Here is a 19,576-nt window from a genome sequence, read left to right on the forward strand (position 1 = left end):
CTCCAACTGGCTTCTTACTTGCTGAGTTCTGAGGCCTGTCCCTGATCCCCTTGGAGGAAGACCCTCCTTTCCTTGTGCTGTAGCACAGTGTTCAACACTCCCCTGCCTGGACTGACCCTGGACCAGGAGTGGTGCTTGTGTCCTCCTTTGGCAGCACCACTCCTGCCTCCTTGCAGGAGACCAGCTCTCCTGCAGGTCGGCATCATTCCCAGAACACAGGAAGGCACCCTGGAAAGTGGTCTTTTTGTTGGAAAACTTCCAGCTGAGTCTCTGCCATTCTTCTGCCTGGTCCACCAGGAACTTGTTTTGCTCACATTTCAACAGTGCATGAGGAGGCATTTGTCTTGATAGCCTCTGAGATCATCCTGGCACCAGATTCTCCAATGTGATTTCGCTGGAGACTAGAAGAGAAGGATTAGGACAGGGCTTGAGAAATTGACTGAAGGGCTGGAAGCCTGAAGATTCTCATTAGTAAAGCACAGATGGTCACTACATAAAATGCAGAACCCAGTGTGAAACCTTTGTGCTTCCAGGATTCCTCCCGTGGACAAGTCTCAGCATGGCTCCCTCTTATACTGAGTTCCCTTGCAGAGCTGCTAAAGGGCCTGGGAGTCAGCTGGCTCCGAGACTCAGGCGGAAGGCAGTGTCTGCCCTGGGAGCAGTTCTAAGGGTGAGCAAGGATGGCAGGAACGGGCAGATGCTGCCAAGTCCCACTCATTTGATGTGCTGTAGCCCGTGGTTTCCAGACAGTGCGGTGGTAACACATATCGTCCCGTCCATTCCCAAGGAATTCTCTTGGAGACTAGGCAGAGAAAAGATGGAGACACCACAGTGAGCCATTCAGGACAGAAGAACACTCCTCAGGAAGCAGCACTGCACTATTTTGGAGGGACAAGTCTGAGACTGATTTGTCCACAGGCGCCATAGCAACAGTGAAGTGGGATTTAACCCTGAGACCTGTGTCTGCAGGCTGCCAGGTTGTCTCGTCCAGGTGCCATGGAGGACATAAGACCCAAAATGCAGGAGTGAACAAACCCATCCACAATATGGACTATAGTAATCAGAATAGTGTCTGCTATTTGTACTCGGAAGGAAGCAGCTACAGAGGAAATCAAGAGTGTCTTATGCCACGGGGGAGGTTCCAGAAGAGAAGAAGTCTACTGCTCTAAGGCGCAGGTAGGTCGTACAACCACTCACTTGAGTCTTCAGAGACTTGAGTTGACCTTCAGAGCATTCGCCAAGGCTTTGGTTCCGGCCACCCCAATGGCATTTCCTCTTAAGCTGTTGGGAAAGACGTGAACCCTAAGGCACAGTGACAGCTGAGAGGTGAACACGGTACCTCTTCAGGTGAGCATGAGTTACTTAGTAACCACGGGGGGGGTGACGGTGCAGTGAGGTTGCTCCTTCCTCACTCCCAGGCACAGAACAGAAATTGGCTCTGGGGAGCAGGACACAGGGAGGGGTGAGGCCGGCCCAACCGGGTGGTTTGTTGGAACTCTTATCCTCCGTTTTCATTCCAAAGAAAGAGCTGGGCCGAGACCAGAGCGGCAACCCTCCATCCAGAGGTGCCCGTGTGCTTGGAGCCACAGAACTGCAGGAGCAGGGATGACCCAGATATCCTGAGAGCCCCACAGAGATTGGGGCCCCAGGTTTGATCTTCTCACAGACCGGGTCAGTGGCCAGTGGCCACCCCAGGCCTGGGGACATGTTCAGCCTGGGCAAGGCCAAGGAGAGGACCAATGAGTGACTCCAGGAAAAGGGGTGAGATGGGGTTGGGGAAGCTGGGGCCTGCCCAATCTACGTGAAGATATTTAAATGATTTGGGAGTTTCCATGTACATTTCCCCCTTCCATATCTATTCATTTTGAGTCAACAGCTTGGTTTCTTTGGGCAAGAGGCTGTAGCCAGAGACTGGAATACTTACTCAAGAATCTCCAAGGTTCTGTTCACAGCCAGGGCCTCCCTGAGTGCCTGGGCCCCAGGGGCACCAATGGAGGCCACCTGGAGACTGTAAAAGGAGATGCAGTCAACACAGACAGGCAGCCTCTCCAGCCCTCGCACCCTCCCGGGCCCAACTGCATCCATACTCGCCCTTCATTTCCAGTACCCCTTGACTTAGGGCTGAAAGTGGTGAAATAGCACTGAAAGTTGTTGGCCCTGGTCTGTCCAAAGAACGCTGCATCTCCTGTCTGCACTGATGCTAGACAGAGATCTGGATGCTATGGATATAGGAAGTAGAGATGGTCTCCTGGAGAGTTTGGGGGGTAATACTCCCTGCACCCCTAGTTCTTTCTAGATGTCCGGTGACCCAGTTGCTAATATTAGGAAAATCAAACCCTCTTTCCTTGACTAGGAAACAAAAACAACGGTTAATGTGAAAGGATGGTTGAGGACCAGCTTCCTGGGCTGCTGTGCATATCAGGACTTACTAGAGAGCAGTGAGAGCTGTGTTCGCCTTTAGCGCACTGGCCACTGCAGAAGCGCCTTCGTCCCCGATGGCATTTTCCTGTAAACTGAACATAGAGCCTGAACTCTGGGTGCACGGAACAGGGTCCAACGCTGTGGCAGGACATGTTGAGCATGGACTTTCTAGATTTAAATCAGACCACACACACCATAGCAGACCATCTTCCCGAGGTCACCCTGGGGATCACTGTGCCTCCTGTGTGGCCACTGCAGCCCCATGGCCACCTAATACATGTGCTCAGGGGTCTGGGTTCTGCATGAGTCTGGACCATCAGAGCCAAACCAGAAAAGGGACACGTGGACATACTGTCAATAAGAGCTTTGTGTGCTTTGCAAAGCCATCTAGAAAATCAAAGTGCTCAATCCTCGGGCCATTCTTTCTGGTCAGTGTTTTACATCTTTTTTTCCCCCCTTTCCTTCCACATTGGAGGAAAGTGGCAGGCCCTGGAGCAATAAATGATTAAGAGTTTAGTTCAAGTGGATGTTGGTATGTTTGAGGGAGCAGTTTGCAGTGATAATTTTAGCAGACATTTGAGTATGTTGGGTGCCAGCAAGCCCATTCCAGCTTCTTGGAACTCAGGTGGGGAAACCTATAAGATGAGAGTTACCAACTGCAGGGTGCTGGGATGTCCTTGTGGAGTCTCCTTCCCCAGTGTGGTCATAGAGGCTGCCCAGCAGAAATAAGTCTAAACCAAACCTGCAGGTGAGAGATGGGGGAGGGCCTGGCACATCTAAGGAACCCAAAGAAATCGAGTTGAGTTGCTGGAGTGTGTAATGAGGCTGAGGGGGTGCAAAGAAAGCAGATCTTTAGGGGCCTTGGAAGCCACGCTAAGGGTTGGACTTCACTCTGCAGGCACCAGGCAGCCATTTAAACATCTTATCTATGATGGGAACAGATTTACGTTTGGGAAAGATCTTTGGCCAGCAGTATGAGGATGGATGGATGTGGAGGCTGCAGCAGTGATGCAGGTGAGTGCTGCTGGTGGCCGTGAGGGTAGAGGGTGGGTGGGCGGAACACTGGGAGACGAATTGACAGGATTTGCAGGTGGGAAGTGAGAAGGTGATGTTTCTAGCTTGCACAGTTGGTTGCTGGATCCCCTTACAAGGTGAGGAACCAAGAAGCAGACTTGTGGGGGAGATAAGTCAGGTCCACCCAGTGGGAAGTGGAGTGGGCAGTGGACACGTGGGTCTGGAGCTCAGGAGAGAGTTCTGAGCTATAGATGTGGGGGCCACCAGGACTTTGAAGGGAATTGGAGCCCTGGGTGAGGAGGAGCTTCTAGAAAGAGACATCATTCAAGGGAAGATGACCCAGGACAGAACCTTGAGGAGTACCATATTCAGAGTCAAACAGAAGGACCAAGCCAGACAAGGGATATCTTGGAAGTTGAGGGAGAAGTATTCGGCATGAAAAGCAGATGAGGCTCAAAGGTTAAACACGGAGTGACTGTCTGACCCAGCAGTTCTGCTCCCAGGTGTACACACAAGAGAATTAAAAGCATGTGTCCACGCGGAAACTTGTACATGAATGTTCACAGCAACATTATTCATAATAGCCCAAAAGTGGAAACAACCCAAGTGTCCATCAGTGGGTGAGTGGATAAACATAATGTCTATCCATGCAAATGGAATATTATTTACTCATTAAAAGGACTGAAGTACTGATATATGATGCAATGCAGATGAACCCTGAAAACATTATACTAAATGAAAGACGTGAGTCACAAAAGACTTAATTTACATGAAATGTCCAAAACAGGTAAATCCATAGAGACATAGATTAGGCAACTGGGGGACTTGGTTGGGGGTGGGGGGAATGGGGAGTGACTGCTAATGAGTATGAAGTTTCTTTTGGGGTGATTGAAAGGTCCCAAAATTGATTGCAGTGATATTGCACAACTCTGTGAATATACTAGAAACCAGTGACATGTACACCTTAAATGGGTGGATTATATCTCAATAAAGCTGTTTTTTTAAAAATAGCAGATGAGATGGAAACCTGCCCACTGGCCTTAGAGCAGAGGTGGCTGTGTGCTGAGGGTGTGAGCCTTGCACCCGGTGGGCACAGAGGTTGCATTTCTCTGCCCCCTCTCCCCCACTCCCACGCAGGCCCCACTTACTCAAGGCTGGTCAGGCTCATGTTGAGCTGTAGCGCTTGTCCCAGGGCCTTGGCAGCACCGGCCTGGATAAAGTTCCACTGTGGGCTGGGCAGACACACACACATGACTGCGTGGCCCAGGGCAGAGCCCAGGAGGTCCTAGGGGCTCCAGAAAGAAGGGGCTTCTCCTGGGAGAGTGACCACAGGGAATGGGGTCCCTGAAGAACGAGGTCCTGACCAAGGTGGGCAGAATGCCTGCAGCTCCTCCTCAGGCTAGTCCCAAGGGGCCTACGTGCACTCTGGTTAGTGGAGGGTACAGGGACAGGCTCAAATAGACTCCAGGTGGCCCTGCATGAAGCATGTGACAGAAGCACAGCGTGGGCACACACCTCCCACCATTGGCCTCTCTTCGTGGATCGGCCCCAGGGAGCAGAGCAGGGGGCAGGGCACAGCCTAGAGGCCCTGAGGCCATGCTGCTGGCAGCGGGGGGGGGGGGGCCCTAAGCCAGACTTGGCCTTCTGCCTCCCCTGGTTTGAGTGTGGTCCTGCAGCTCTTTGAGCAGACAAATGGACAGGGCAGGGAGGGTGCGTCGAAGACTCACTGAAGGGATGTGAGGGTGCGGTTTTCTCTGCCGCTGCGATGGCCTGGGCACCCTGGTCGTGGAGCAGGTTGGCTGTCAGGCTGGGAGGAGGTGAGCAGGGGCAAGTGAGTGGGAGCTGGCAGTGCAGCCCCCGTTCTTGCTCACTGGGGGATCCAGACCTCTGCCGTGTTGTCCCCGACACCCCCACCCAGGACTGCATCACATCTCCTGGGATTGCCTGGCTCACGCTCTTGGGGTACTTGAATGTGCCAGGTGCTGTGCCCAGCACAGGTCCTGGATCATTGAACTGCATCCTGGCAACCCCACGGGGGGTGAGGGGCAGGGGGCAGGCTCTGCTCAGTGAACTTCCATGACAGGTCACCTGCCAGGAGGTGGTGGAGCCGCCCAGGGATTCACTCATTCCTGATCCCTGTGCTGGGAGCCCCTCCCACTTGCTCATATATTGTTGCCAGGGAGTGTGGGTTGGGGGGTCAGGGCAGGGAGAGTGTTGCCACTCACTTCATCCTCCTGTAATTTATGACATAGAGAGGGGGACTTGTGTCAGGGTTGCCACTGGGCAGCAGGTCTCCCAGTCCCCCCACCAGCCAGGTCCTTCTTGCACAATGGCGGGGGCGCCGAGGGTCTGCCATCAGCTCCCAGCTCTGGGTGAGTGAGGTCCTGGGTGGCATAAAGAGCCTTAGGAAGCACAGCCTGCCCCTGTCACGTACTCCAGGCTCTTCAGGGTGCTGTTGGTGCGGAGAACGCGAGCCAGATCCTGGGCTCCCTCTGGGCTGATGGAGTTTTCTCGCAGGCTGAGGAAAGAGAAGACCCTGAACTGCTGACTGACAGGGGAGGCCTGCCAGGCGCTCAGGCTGTGAGAGGCTGAGAGCCCCAGGTGGGACCTGGGCCAAGGTGGGAAGAGCCTGCTCTAGGAAGTCCCCCTTCGACGGCTCACCAGCCAGATGTCCCCACACCCCCCCAGGACTGTCAGCAGTAGGACAGACAGTCCAGGAGGAAGAGGATAAGATGATGGGACCTCAGAGGTGTGAAGGGAGGGGCAGACAAGCATGCTTGGGGGCCTACAGGCTTGCCTGTAGGAAGGGAGCTGCAGATACGGCCAGCTGAGGGCCAGAGCTGCCCCTGCCTCCCCAGCGAGCAGGGGGAGTACAGGATGCCAGGCTCCAGAGCCAAGCTGCCCAACCATAGATCTTCCCCGTCACAGGCCCCTGGGGGTGGGGGGTGGGCTTCTCAGCACCAGCCTTTCCTTCCACATCCCAAAGTCCCTCCAGACCCCCTGGCCAAAGGGATGCCCTCAGATGGAGAGGGAGGCAGGGACTTACTTGAGGCTGAGGAGCATCTGGTTGGTGCAGAGGGCTTCCATCAGCGCTGCCACTCCCAGGTCACTGATGGAATTGCTTTGCAGTCTGCAGACAGAAGACAGGGTGCACTTTGGCGTGGCTGTCTCAGGACGCAGAGGGAGTCCAGCCTGGGGCTGCAGGCACTGAGTTCAGCAGGGAGTTGGGGGAACCCTGTGCTGCCCCCACGGCCCTTCTCATCCCGTTCCCTGCATTCCAGCTCCTGCTGGGTCAGGGCAGGTGGGTCTAGCACAACCAGTGACAAAGTTTACATGCTGCCTTGATTTGAGTGGCTCCACACGGCTTGTGGGGTGGGGGGGACATGTGTCTGCAGCCCCCAGAGAAAGTGGTGCAGCTGAGTGTCCCCATTATGGGGACAGCACTGAGCTCCCCACTCCCCACCAAGGCCCTTGGAGCCAGCCCCCTCTGCAGCCACCTGTGCCAGCTTTTAAAGTACAGTCAGTGCTTGTCACTGAAAATTCCAGAACCAGTGCCGACCTTGACTGTCCACTGGGGTGGGCTGGAGGGAGAGACACTAAGATCACAGTATGACCAGGGTCGGTGGTTGGTTGGGTTCTGACAGGGAAGTGGTCCTGACTGACAGCCCTCCTCCAGGACCCACCCACCTGCTGGATGGGGAACCCAGGTGGGGAGTCACCCTCTGCCCACAGCCACCCCTGGAGACTCACTCCAGGCTCTTCAGGCCCTGGTTCACCTTCAGGGCCTCCGCCAGGGCCTTGGCACCTCCATCGCCAATGCTGTTACTGGAGAACCTGCAAGAGATGGGACATGGGTGGAGCAGCCTGGTAGGGTGAAGCTGGGGGATCAGAGTCCAGGAAGCCCTCCAGGGAAGGGCTGTCTCTGTTGTCTCAAGGGTGCCCAGGGCACAGTTTCTTCTGCCTGAGGCTGGTTGGTGGGTAGCCTCTATAAGAGATCAAGGTAGCAAAGTCTTTCTTGACTCCTTGACAGGGTTGGCAGGGCCAACTCTTTAGTGAGGGGTATTTGTGATACTTTATGTGAAGATGGCTGGGATGGTGTTTTCTTCTACCAGCTGGGAAGGCAGTAAATGTGAGTCTGAGACAGTTGGGGCTCACTCATTCCTGGGAATCTGGATCTCCATTCTCCTGGTCCAGGGCTTTGGAGTCCAAAGCCAGCTATCTTGTGCCCACACATTCATTCACCATCCACTCACCCACTCACTCACTCATCCATTCATCCATCCATGCACTCACCCACCCACTCATCATCCATCCACCCATCCATCCAACCCCTTATTCACAAATATTTGTGATGGGCTGGGCATTGTGGCAGGCATGGAGGATACCAGTTTGGCCCTTTTGCATTTCTCACATGAGCTCCTTCAGACTCCTGTTCTGCTTCAGGGCCTCTGCCATCTGCTGGGTTCCCACTGGCCCAATGCTGTTCTTCTGCAGGCTGTAGGAGAGGGGTCCTTCAGCAAAGCTGGTCACAGCCATTCCCAGGCCAAGGACAGTCTGGTTCAAGGTGAGAGGTCAGAGACTACTCAAGTGCCATCTCTGTTTATCACAGCATGGGGGGAGGGGTCTCCAGGAAAGGTCTGTGGATTGTTGCCAAAGTGTTGCTAATAGACTGATGTGAAGAGTTAAGAGGCAAGAACTGCTGGGCCTTCCCTTCAGGGGCCAGAAAGCCGTGACCAGCAGACCCTGTTAATATCCAGCAACCTCCAAACTGGAGATTTCCATGTAGAAGTCCCACTGGCCCCTCACCTGACCAGGTTTCTCAACACTCAGCAGTCTGCCTCCATCCAGACCAGCCAGCAGCCTGCCCTGCAACCCTGCAGTCCTCCCAAGGGCAGACCCTCGCTTAGGCGCCTCGTCTTCAAAAGCTTCTCCCTCTTATACTAAATGTGGAGGAGGGAGAAGTTACAGGAGAACCCCTGTGTTCATCCTAGAAGAACAGCAGGGCAGGACCTCTTCTGTGTGTGGCTAAATACACCCTAAACAAAATGGAATTTTCCCTGGTTACAAAGGGAAAAAAACCCTCCCCTCCCCTCCCTTAGAGTATTTCCTTGAGAAAATTTGGGATTGTAAATCCTTTTCCTGTCCCTTTGATAGTATGTAAATCTTTTTAAGAGCTAGAAGTAAACCTCTTGGCAAGTTTATAGCCTAGGAATATCTTTTGTAAGGGCCTTGGAGCCATCTCTTTGAACTGTGCACATCAAGTAAGAGAGCACCTGCTCCAAGCTTTAAGTAACTGCTGGTCATAAACATGTGAGAAGTTTTCATTTTCCTTGGGATAAAGGCAGGTAGCAAACACAGATGGCTACCCCCAAATAACAGGCAAACTTAGTATAAGGTAAGTGTGACAAATGGTTCTGTCCAGTCCTCTTATTTGCGGGCAAGTTGTGGTTTTTCTTGAAAACACTTATGGAATGGGTTATATCTGCTCGACTGTAGGAAAGGGTGAGATTCTTTTCTGTCTTTGCCATCCCATTGGTGGATTGCCTTTGATGCTCATTGCAGTCTAGCTGAATGCTTATTCCAGTAATTAAGCTGTTTTGTACTTTTCTACATTTGTGGAGAGGATTTTCTGGGTTGGCAGGAGGCTTTATTTTTAATTATTTCCCCCACACCTGTTCTCTGGAAAAGCAGTGGACATCAGGTTTTCTAGGGACCATCCAGATGGATCAGAAAGCCTCAGGGCTTTGTCCCATCCATCCCTCCACACAGAAAACAGACAGGCCCTTGGAGGAGAAGAGAGAAGAGAAAACGTTCTCTGCCAGCCAGCATGCCCACTCACTGCAGCACAGAGAGGGTCCGGTTGGCAGCCAAGGCCTCAGCCATGAACCTGGCACCGTCATCCCTGATCCTGTTGCTCTAGAGGCTGTGGAAGCAAAGAGGTGCATCACTGATGGAGCATAAGAGGGTGCCCGGCATGCCCTCACCTCCACTACCCAGGAAGTGGGAAAACAACTGGCCCTTCCCACTGCTGCTTTGGCCTTAGGTTTTCCTCTGGGTCTCTAAGCACTTGCCTGCTGACTGGGGACAAGGTGCCCATGGTATCTGGATCACAATGACAAGGTCATCAATAGTCCCAATTACAGCTAAAAGCCACAGCACCCAGGTGTTGGTGAGGATGTGGAGAAATTGGAACCCTCACCCACTGCTGGTGGGAATGTCAAATGGTATGGACTTTGAGGAAAGCAGTCTGACAGTTACTCAAAAGGTTAAACATAGGGTTACCATGTGACACAGCAAATTCCACTCCTATGTATATCTACCCAAAATGATTGGAAAAAAGTCCTCAAATACTTGTACAGAGATGTGTACAGCACAATAGCCACTAGGTGGAAACAACCCAAGTGTCCATCAGCTGATGAATGGATAAACAAATTGTGGTCTGTCCATGTAATGGAATATTATTCAGCCATGAAATGGAATGAAATACACATGCTACAATGTGGATGAACCTTGAAAACATTATACTAAGTGAAAGAAGATAGACACAAAAAGTCTTATTGTTTGATTCCATTTATATGAAATATCCAGAATAGGTAAACATACAGACAGAAAGCAGATTGGTGGTTGCCAGGGGCTGAGGGGAGGGGAGAATGGGAAGTGATTGCTAATGGGTATAGTGTCTCCTTTTAGGTTGATGCAAATATTTTGGAACTAGATAGAGGTGTTGGTTGCACAACTTTGAATGTACTAAATGCCATTGAATTGTACACTTTAAAATGGTGAATTTTATGTGAACTTCACCTCAATAAGAATAAATACATAAATGAACAAAACAAAATGACAGGACATACTCCGCTAAGGATGGATACAACCACTGGCCCCTAAAAGGAGCCCAGCAAACCACACCACACCATAGGAACCATCTGGAAGATGGGATTTCAGTGTCTTGGAAAACACTGCAGGGGATCTTTCTGATGCCATGGCCTTGGGGATTTCCTACTCACTGGAGGACAAGAGCTTTTCCTCATAGATTATTTTGTCCTTCAGACCACCATATACCTCCACCCCTCTTCTCCTCTATCCCCTGTTCAGGCCATAAACACAGGCACAATGACCAGCTGAACTTAGAAACTTGCTTAGGATACAAGATCCCCTGGCATCCACTGGGTGGGAGCCAGTATCTCATGGTCTCCATTTTGAATTACCTCCCACTCCATGGGTGGCACCTGATGAGAGGGTTCTCTGGGCCACCTCCTGGGGGCAGAGAGAGAGCGGGTGACACGTACCTCAGAGAGGCCAGAGTGCGGTTGATCTTCAGAGCATCTGCCAGTGCCTTGGCCCCTTGAGGTCCAATGGAGTTACTGCGGAGGCTGGAAGAGGAAGAGAGAGGAAGAACCATTCTCTTTTAGCCAATTCCCAGGGAGGGAAGGAGGAACAGAAGTTACATGGACCTTTAAATCCATGCTCCTCGAAAAGAATGCATCAGGGTTTGGGATTTCACGTTCAGTAGAACTGGGGCAGAGATCCTTATTTAGGCGATCGAGGAAGGAGTTCCCCAAGATGTCCCCATGTGATGGGGAGAAGAAAGCAGAATCTGATGGACTAGTGGGCTTGAGCCAAGTGTGAAGAGGAGATGGTAACACCAGGTTCAAGGCCAAAATTCTGGCCCTTCACTGGGTGAGTCCCAGCAGCTGAGCAGGAGTCAAGACTTTGCTTGCTCAGCTGTCCTTCCAACCCATCCTGAGAAGAGTGTGGTCTAGAGGACTTCACAAGATGGCTTACACTCTCTCCCTATCCCAGGGGTGAAGGGTCCTACTTACTCCAGAGTCGTGAGACTTCTGTTGACGAGGAGGGATCTGGCCAGAGCTTTTGCCCCTTTGTTACTGATCTGGTTCTCAGCCAAGCTGCCCAAAGAGAGGGAGAGGAGTGGTTAATGAAGGTCTGTAAATCTTGCCGCCTATCCTGCAACACGAGGCCTGGATCCGAACCCGTCAGCCACTGTAGCATCATCAGGGCCTGGACTCAGGTGGAGATCAGGTAAGCCAGGCCCAGGAAAGCCTCTGAGATGGGCAAGGTAGGGCCAGAGTGGGTGGACAGACCCTCACACCAGCACAGGGTCCCAGGGGAAACTGACCAGAATCCAGCACAACAGCTTCTACCCCAACAGCACAGCAGAAGATACGGTCAATTACTGAAGACTACCATGGGATTCCCAGCCAGGGGTGTGCTAGAAAACCAGCTGTCAGGAAAAAACAAAATACAAAAATCATGATTTGTTGGTTTGGCTAGTTTCCATGGTGTAAATACTCCCATCATGGCCAATTGCAAGCACTCTCAGCTTGTAAAAATTCCGAAAATGTAACAATAAGCTCTCATGAACTGGTGGCTGAAGTTGGTTCCAGCACACCCCTGACCCCAGCCCTTTCTCTAATCCAAGAAAGGAAAATGATAGAGTTATTATAAAATTAACTTTGAAGTAACAAAATGTACATCTGTATCTGCCTTTAAAGGGCATTCCAGGGAATTCCCCGGTGGTCCAGCGGTTAAGACTCTGTGCTTTCATTGCCGAGGGCGTGTTTTTGATCCCTGGTCAAGGAACTAAGATCCCACAAGACACGTGGTGTGGCCAAAAAAAAAAAAAAAGCATTCCAGGAACACGCTGGGGATTCACTTAGTGTTGCTTCATACGCCCAGTTTCAGAAATGATATCTGTTGAGGTTCTTTACAGTTTCTTAGGCATTTTAAAATGTGAGGCAGCCCCATTGGATACAATTGGAATCCCCAGTGCTTTTCAAACTATGTTTCAACGGACCCTACGTTTCTTCAGAAAAGCTTCAGGAGGCTGAGGGGAAACCAAGTGCCTGGGTTTTGCCTCCCACTTCTTTCAATCCCAGCAGCCCCCCTTTGGTCTGCCTGTCTAATTGGGATTCTGCCTCATATGCCACTTTTTAAAAAATTAATTAATTTATATTTGGCGGCGTTGGGTCTTTGTTGCCGCGCCTGGGCTTTCTCTAGTTGAAGCAAGCAGGGGCTACTCTTTGTTTCAGTGCACGGGCTTCTCATTGTAGTGGCTTCTCGTTGTGGAGCACGGGCTCTAGGCATACAGGCTTCAGTAGTTGTGGCACGTGGGCTCAGTAGTTGTGACTTGCGGGATCTAGAGCACAGGCCCAGTAGTTGTGGTGCCCGGGCTTAGCTGCTCCGCGGCATGTGGGATCTTCCCAGACCAGGGCTTGAACCCTTGTCCTCTGCATCAGCAGGCGGATTCTTAACCACGGTACTACCAGGGAAGTCCCTCATATGCCACTTTTTTTTTTAACATCTTTATTTGAGTATAACTGTTTTACAATAGTGTGTTAGTTTCTCCTTTACAACAAAGTGAATCAGTTATACATATGTTCCCATATCTCTTCTCTCTTGCGTCACCCTCCCTCCCACCCTCCCTATCCCACCCCTCTAGGTGGTCACAAAGCACAGAGGTGAACTCCCTGTGCTATGCTGCAGCTTCCCACTAGCTATCTAATTTACATTTGGTAGTGTGTATATGTCCCTGCCACTCTCACATCGTCACAGCTTACCCTTCCCCCTCCCCATATGCCACTTTTAAAAAGCGTTCTATTGGGCTTCCCTGGTGGCGCAGTGGTTGAGAGTCCGCCTGCCAATGCAGGGGACGGGGGTTTGTGCCCCGGTCCAGGAAGATCCCACATGCTGCGGAGCAGCTGGGGCCCGTGAGCCATGGCCGCTGAGCCTGCGCATCCGGAGCCTGTGCTCCTCAACGGAAGAGGCCACAACAGTGAGGCCTGCATACCGCAAAAAAAAAAAAAAAAAAACCACAAAAAAAACCAAAAAAAAACCCGCGTTCTATTGCTTAAAAAAAGTTTGAAGACTGTTCATCCAGACCACCACCTTCTATATAAAACTGTTCTCAGCTTCTAGAGAGCCTCTGTCCCCATCCCCTACCCCCAGGACTTTTGTAACATTTTATAAACAATATTTCATGAAGGATGCCTTGGATGTTTCGAACAGGGCTGTGGCACTGAGGACCAACTATAGAGAGGTGAAGGAGAGAGTGTGGCCAGAGAAGGAGTTTTTGGCTTTGTTCAGAAAAATCTCTGAGTACTATCTAGATTCCTTTAAGCAAAACACTGAAAGGTGGCTATTTTGCTGAAGGTTCTCATGAAGGAAACTATATTCATAATGAGAAATTGTCATTATTTTGTTTCTTTCAAAGAGATTGCATTTAAATTTCTGGCTAACAAGAGGATCCTGCTAGTTAACATCTGGCTCTTACACAGTGCTTCCTCTGTGGCTGTCCTGTCCTGAGCACTTTCTGTGAATTAACTCATGTAGCCTTGTGGCAACCCTAAGAGGCAGTGTGAGGTAAAGGATTAACCTTGGCCCCTGCTCCTGAGAGGTGACCTCTAAGCCCTTGGAATGTCCTGCCTGGTAGGAATGTCTCTGTTTACCTGGGGGCCTTGGGCCTTGATGGATAGTGTATCTCACAATGGGATTTATGGTCATGCAGTGTCAGCTTGACCTCTGGAGGGGCTGGAGACTAAGGTCAGCATGCGGTGGGCAGATGTGTCTTCACGACCAACCCCCAGTAATAACCCTGGACACCAAGGCTTGGGTGAGCTTCCCTGGTTGGAATGATCTGTGTGTGTTGTCACACATGGTCTCTGGGAGTAGGAAGCGCTCTCTGTTCAACTCGTCTGGGAGAGGACGGCTGGAAGCTTGGCCTGGTCTCTGGGACCCTGCCCCAAGGGCCGTTCCGTTTGCAGATTTTAATGTGTATCCTTTCAGTGTAATGAGCCGTAACTGTGGGTATAGTGGCTTTTCTGAGTTCTGTGAGTTCACTGAACCTGAGAGTGGTCATGGGGACCCCTGAACTCATACTATTTACCCTTCTTAGGCACAGAGGTGTCTGTCCAAGGTCACATGGAGCTCACCACTACTCTAACCACTATCCTCAAAGACTTACTTTTGCTCCAGACTCATTCTATATTCTTGTCTCCTCAGATAAAGATTATTTCAAAAGCTCGAGGCTTGTGTGAGGATGAAAAATTACTCTCTGGGTCAGGTTCTCTAAACTCACCTCCCTAGTTCTCCGAAAGCCACCCTCAAGTCATCACATCGATTCAACTACAAATCAGGGTGTTAACTCACACTTGGATGTTATTGCGTTGGCCACAAAGTTTGTTCGGGTTTTTCATAAGATGATGTAGAAAAACTCAAACGAACTTTTTGGCCAATCCGATGTAGGAGTGATTTCATTAACACATAGCTCAGTTCTGCAATCAGCATATAAAGTCTCATCTAATTGTATCATTAAAGATGCAGTGTTTAAATTTAAAATTGTTTTAATATTAATTTTTTTAATTTAAAAATTTGTGTGTTATTTAAAGATGCAATCCTGTGCTCAAAATACCATTTGAGGGCAAACTTTGTGAGGAATTTAGAGTAAATCAGCCTTGGCGGTATGTCTGCACAGACAGCATCTGGAGAAATGGTTCTGTATCCACGATAGCATCTGACTTATACCGTATCCTTTCCCTCTTCTTACAGTTGAGGTACCTGAGCCTCTGGAACTTTCTGGAATGAGCAGAAACAAGCAGCCTGCATCCTGAGCCACATGCCTCAAAGACACCTCACTTTGAAAGCACCCTTGGCCATTTGAGCAGAGAGGAGGATGTGAAAAGAGCCCCGGACACCGAGACAGGTGGGCAGCCTGGGCAGGGTCTCCTGGGTCAGCGTTACGTGATCCTCTGAATGCGACAGTCCTTCCCGCTCAGCACACTGCCCAGCAGTTCCATCATGGGGTCCTGGAACTGGTTGGTGTCCAGCCTGGTCAGGAGGAACAGCAATAATGAACAGTCCCACTGCCCATGGGCAGGTGGGATGAGGCCCCTGGCAGAGGGCTGGCATCAAGGCAGCAGAGGGGGCGCTACACAGACACCCAGGCTGAGATCCTTTCCCTGCCCCTCCTCTCCATCCCAGTGCAGCCCCCACTGTGAGGCTCAGAGATCCATGCCAGCACACCCACATGCTCAGAGTTTTCCTACAAGGGTGACTTGGGAGGCTCAGTGGTGTAAACCCTGGGCTTCCTACCCACAGGGATGTCTTCCCAGCAGCCCCGCAGTCTGTATGCGTGTGCAGGACACCAGTTGCTAGCTCTCTTCCTTCTGAGGATGTAGAAGCTACTCTGAGGTCCTAAATGACCCTTGTCCTAAGCCTTCCCCTCCCCCCACCAAGGTCCAGAGAGTGGACAGAGTGTGATGGGCTGAGAGTAGAGTGAATGGGTGTGGCCTGTCAGCATTGGGATGGTTTACAGGGTGTGGTAGGTTGAATTGTGTCCCCCTATAAGATATGTTGGTGTCATAACGCCCCCAGTGCCTCAAGAATGTGACCTTATTTGGAAATAGGGTCATTGCAGGGTAATGAGTTAAGATGAGGTGGAGTGGGGTGGCCTGTAACCCAGTGTGACTGGTGTCCTCACAAGAGAGGAGAACTCTACGTGAAGACAGACACAGAGAAGGTGGCCATGTGACCTCGGAGGGCAGAGACTGTGGTGATGCGTCTACAAGCCATGTATTGCCAGCAAACACTGAAGGCTGGAGAGGTCAGGGATGACCCAGGGATCCTCCCCTACAGGTTTCAGAGGGAGCACAGCCCTGCTGACACCTTGATCTTAGACTCTAGCCTCCAGAACTGGGAGAGAATAACATGTCATTTTAAGCCACCCAGGCTGTGGTCCTTTGTTACAGCAGCCCTAGGACATGGACACAGAGGGGTGTAGTGGAAGGGAGGAGCCCTCCAGGTCCCCACTCTCTCCTCTGCCTACACGCCCCACACAGCCCTACCCTGGTGCCCACCTCAGACTCTGGCAGTAGAGCAGCTGGGGCAGCAGGCTCTGGAGGACCCCCTGGCTGAGGTACAGGGACAGGTTGGCCTCCTGGGCGCAGACATCAGACACCTGCAGGAGGTAGGCCAGGGCAGCGCAGTGTGGGGGACTGGTCAGCCCAGCCAGGCCCCTGCTTGCCATGGCCTACTCCACTCTGTGGGCCAGCTCCGTGTGCTGCAGCTTGCGCAGGCAGTGCAGGACATTGATGGCCCGGGCACAGACCACCATGTTGGGGCACAGGCAGCCCTTCAGGAGCTTGGCCACCTGGGCCCGGTAGCCCTGGTGCTCGCCCTGGGTCAGCAGGGAGCCGGCCAGCAGCACATTGACCCTCGGAGACAAGAGGCCTGAGAGGAAGCACAGGAAGACGTCGAGCCGCCCACCCTTGGCCTGCATGGCCCTCTGGGCCGCACTCCTGAAGTGCGTGAGGAAGCCAAGCCGGGGCCAGGACATGCCACCCTCAGTGAAGAGGTCGAAGATGGCCCTCTTGGACGCGCTTTAGTAGTAGGCAGCTGCCACAAACTCCTGCAGGGACAGGTGGGTGAAGTAGTAGGCTGCCGAGGCCAGTGTCTCCTCCCGCTGTAGGAAGCAGCTGCACAGGGCGGTCTGCAGCAGAGCAAGGTCCACGCCGAACACCTTGAGGTCTGGCTCATAGAACACGTACTTCTTCCTGACCAGCCCATGGAAGGCCAGCCGGCCCAGTGTCCCCACCATCTTGCGGCAGCCATGGGCCAGTTGCTCAATGCAGGGGCTCGCCTTGCCCTTCTCCTGCCCCTCCCTGCTGAGGGCCATTCTGAAGTACCATGAGTAGAGTTCACACAGGGTCCTCAGAGGCCACAGCTCTGCGTCCTGGGGCCCTGGCCTGTTGCAGTGCAGGTGGCCCAGCACTGACCCCACCAGACGGCAGAAGGCTGGGAGAGTGCACATCAAATACAGGGGCCTGTCAGCCTGCATCTGGCTCAAGACCCAGCCCGAGAGGACCTGGTCCTCAGGGAACATCTGCCCCAGACACATCTTGATCTCCTCCTCATTGAAGCCCCGGATCTCGGTCATCTGGTCCACCAGGCCCCCCAGGATCTGGCCAGCCGCGCTGGGGCGGGAGGTGACCCAGACAGAAACACCTGGGAAGAGGTTGCCCTGGATGATGTTGGTGATCAGATGGTCCACTTGGATCTCCTTCTTGGGGTCTCTGAGGCCATGGTGTTGGAGAAGTCCAGGGGCGTCTTACACTCATCCAGGCCGTCCAGGACAAGGAGGACTTTGGTTAGGGCTGCTAACGCCAGGCCAGTTTCCTCCATGTGTGGGAAGACAGAGCGGACAAGTCTGTCTGCAGACAGCTGCTCATGGGTGTTGAGATCCCGGAAGGTCAAAGGCAGCACCAGCGAGAAGTCCTTGCCCACCTGCCCCCGGGCCCAGAGGTGGACAAAGTTCCTCACCAGGGTGGTCTTGCCCACGCCAGCCACCCCAATGGTGATGGAGATGCAGGGCAGGATGGACACCCGCGACAGAGGCAGGAAGAGCCTGTCCAGGGCGATGGTCCTGTCGGAGCACCAGCCCCCACGCGTGGCCTCCACCTGTGTGAAGTCGTGTTCCCTCAGTTGCAGGTCCATCAGGCCCTCCACCAGCAGGAGGTGGGTCAACCTGGGGGAGGGGCTGCCCAGCTCAGGGATGCCTCCCATCCTGTTCAGAAGGGCCTCTCAGTGCCTCTGTATCCTCAAGTCTGCTGGACAGAAGCCAGAGGGGAGGGATGGGGGAGGGTGGGGGAGGGGAAGAAAGAGGGGAAGAGGGCCCAGGGATCCCTGTCTATCTGCTTACCATTGCCATGGGGCCTCAGCGGGGACTCTGGCGTCCTGTCAGGGGACTGCGGGGCCTAGGAGCCCTGACTGCCCTTCCCAGCCAGCAGGTCCACTAGGGCTTTCACCTGCTCGGCTGGGGAGCCAGCACCGCGGCCCTGGCCAGCCTCCCTGCCTGTGTGCACCTCCTGCTTCCTCATGGAGTCTGGGATTGCTGCCAGGAGCTGTGGAGAGAGGGCCTGAATCTGCTTTCTTCTGTCTCCCCATCAGTGGCCTGGGGACAGGTTAAGCAAGCCTCAAGGGATGGGCAGGATGGGGACCCACCCTTTCTCCTGCCCTGAACTACGGGTGGCTCTTGATCTGGCCTCCGGGACAGGATTGGAAGGGCTGTTTGTTCCTGGATGATGACAGTAGTCCCTGCTGCCAGGAGCATTGCTCAGGTGCAGGGACCCCAGGCTCGAATCTGAGCTCTGTCACTTACTGGCTCTGCTACACTGGACAGGCCACCTGAGTGCCCTGTGCTGTGGTGTCCTCATTTGTAACCTGGAAATGGGGATGAGATTATGAACAGTTCCACTCACGAGAGGGGCAGGATGAAAGAGACCAATCTGGAAAGGCTGCGTGTGGTATGATTCCAATCCTATGGCCTCCTGGAAAAGGCAAAGCTATGGAGACAGTAAAAGGATCAGTGTTCGGCAGGGGTTTGGGGCGAGGAGGGAGGATGAATTGGCAGAGCACAGAGGATTTTTAGGGCACTGAAACTACTCTGTATGATACTGCAGTGGTAGATTCATGTCTGTCTGCAGACATGAATTTGTACAATTTGTACAAATGTACAAATTGTACATTTGTCCAAACCCATAGAATGTATGGCACCATGAGTGACACAATGTCAGCTCTGGACTCTGGGTGATAGTGACGTGTCAGTGTAAGTCAACCAATTGTAACCAATGTGCCCCTCTGGTCGGGGAAGGCTGTGTGTAGGTGTGCTGGGGGTAGAGGGAAATCTCTATATTTCCCATTTGATTTTTTTGTGAACCTAAAACTGCTCTAAAAACTAACGTCTATTAACTTAAGAAGAAAAAAAAGAAAGGAGGAGCCAAAAGGGAAGAGAGAGCTGGTTGAGCTACTCAGCTACTTTTGTTTTGTGTTCCTGGGGCCTCTGGGAAGCGCAGAGGCTCCTGACCTGCAGGCAGCACTGTTTTCTGCTGGGAACAGTGACGCTGAGGCGCTGAGAGGCAGAGCCCCACCTGCTCATGTTCCTTTCCCTCCCTGGGGACTGGAGTGGATCCTGTTGCCAAAGCTGGCTGCCCCCATGTGTCCCTCCGTCAGGTAAGGTGGACACTTGAGGACCCTGAGCCCGCCCCCAGCCGCTCCTCACCTGCAGCAGGCAGGATGTCCAGTCCTCCGCAGCCCCTCCAGCAGGGCCTCAGGAACTCAGGGGGCAGGGGTC

General features: G+C 52.6%; 1 protein-coding gene across 1 annotated transcript; it reads right to left on the bottom strand.

Moving 5' to 3' along the window:
* Window positions 1-310: 310 nt before the first annotated feature.
* On the bottom strand, window positions 311-18,323 carry NLRC3 (NLR family CARD domain containing 3). The gene is given in 19 exon segments (XM_059037433.2): window positions 311-401; window positions 719-802; window positions 1,198-1,281; window positions 1,925-2,008; window positions 2,430-2,513; window positions 4,584-4,667; window positions 5,163-5,193; window positions 5,196-5,242; window positions 5,870-5,953; window positions 6,482-6,565; window positions 7,186-7,269; window positions 7,847-7,930; window positions 9,275-9,358; window positions 10,722-10,805; window positions 11,256-11,339; window positions 15,190-15,276; window positions 16,305-17,523; window positions 17,526-18,050; window positions 18,146-18,323. Coding segments are annotated over 19 exon segments (3,186 nt in total).
* Between the last annotated feature and the right edge of the window lie 1,253 nt (window positions 18,324-19,576).

The sequence above is a fragment of the Kogia breviceps genome, chromosome 14 (genome assembly GCF_026419965.1).
Source record: "Kogia breviceps isolate mKogBre1 chromosome 14, mKogBre1 haplotype 1, whole genome shotgun sequence".
Taxonomy (NCBI): Eukaryota; Metazoa; Chordata; class Mammalia; order Artiodactyla; family Physeteridae; genus Kogia; species Kogia breviceps.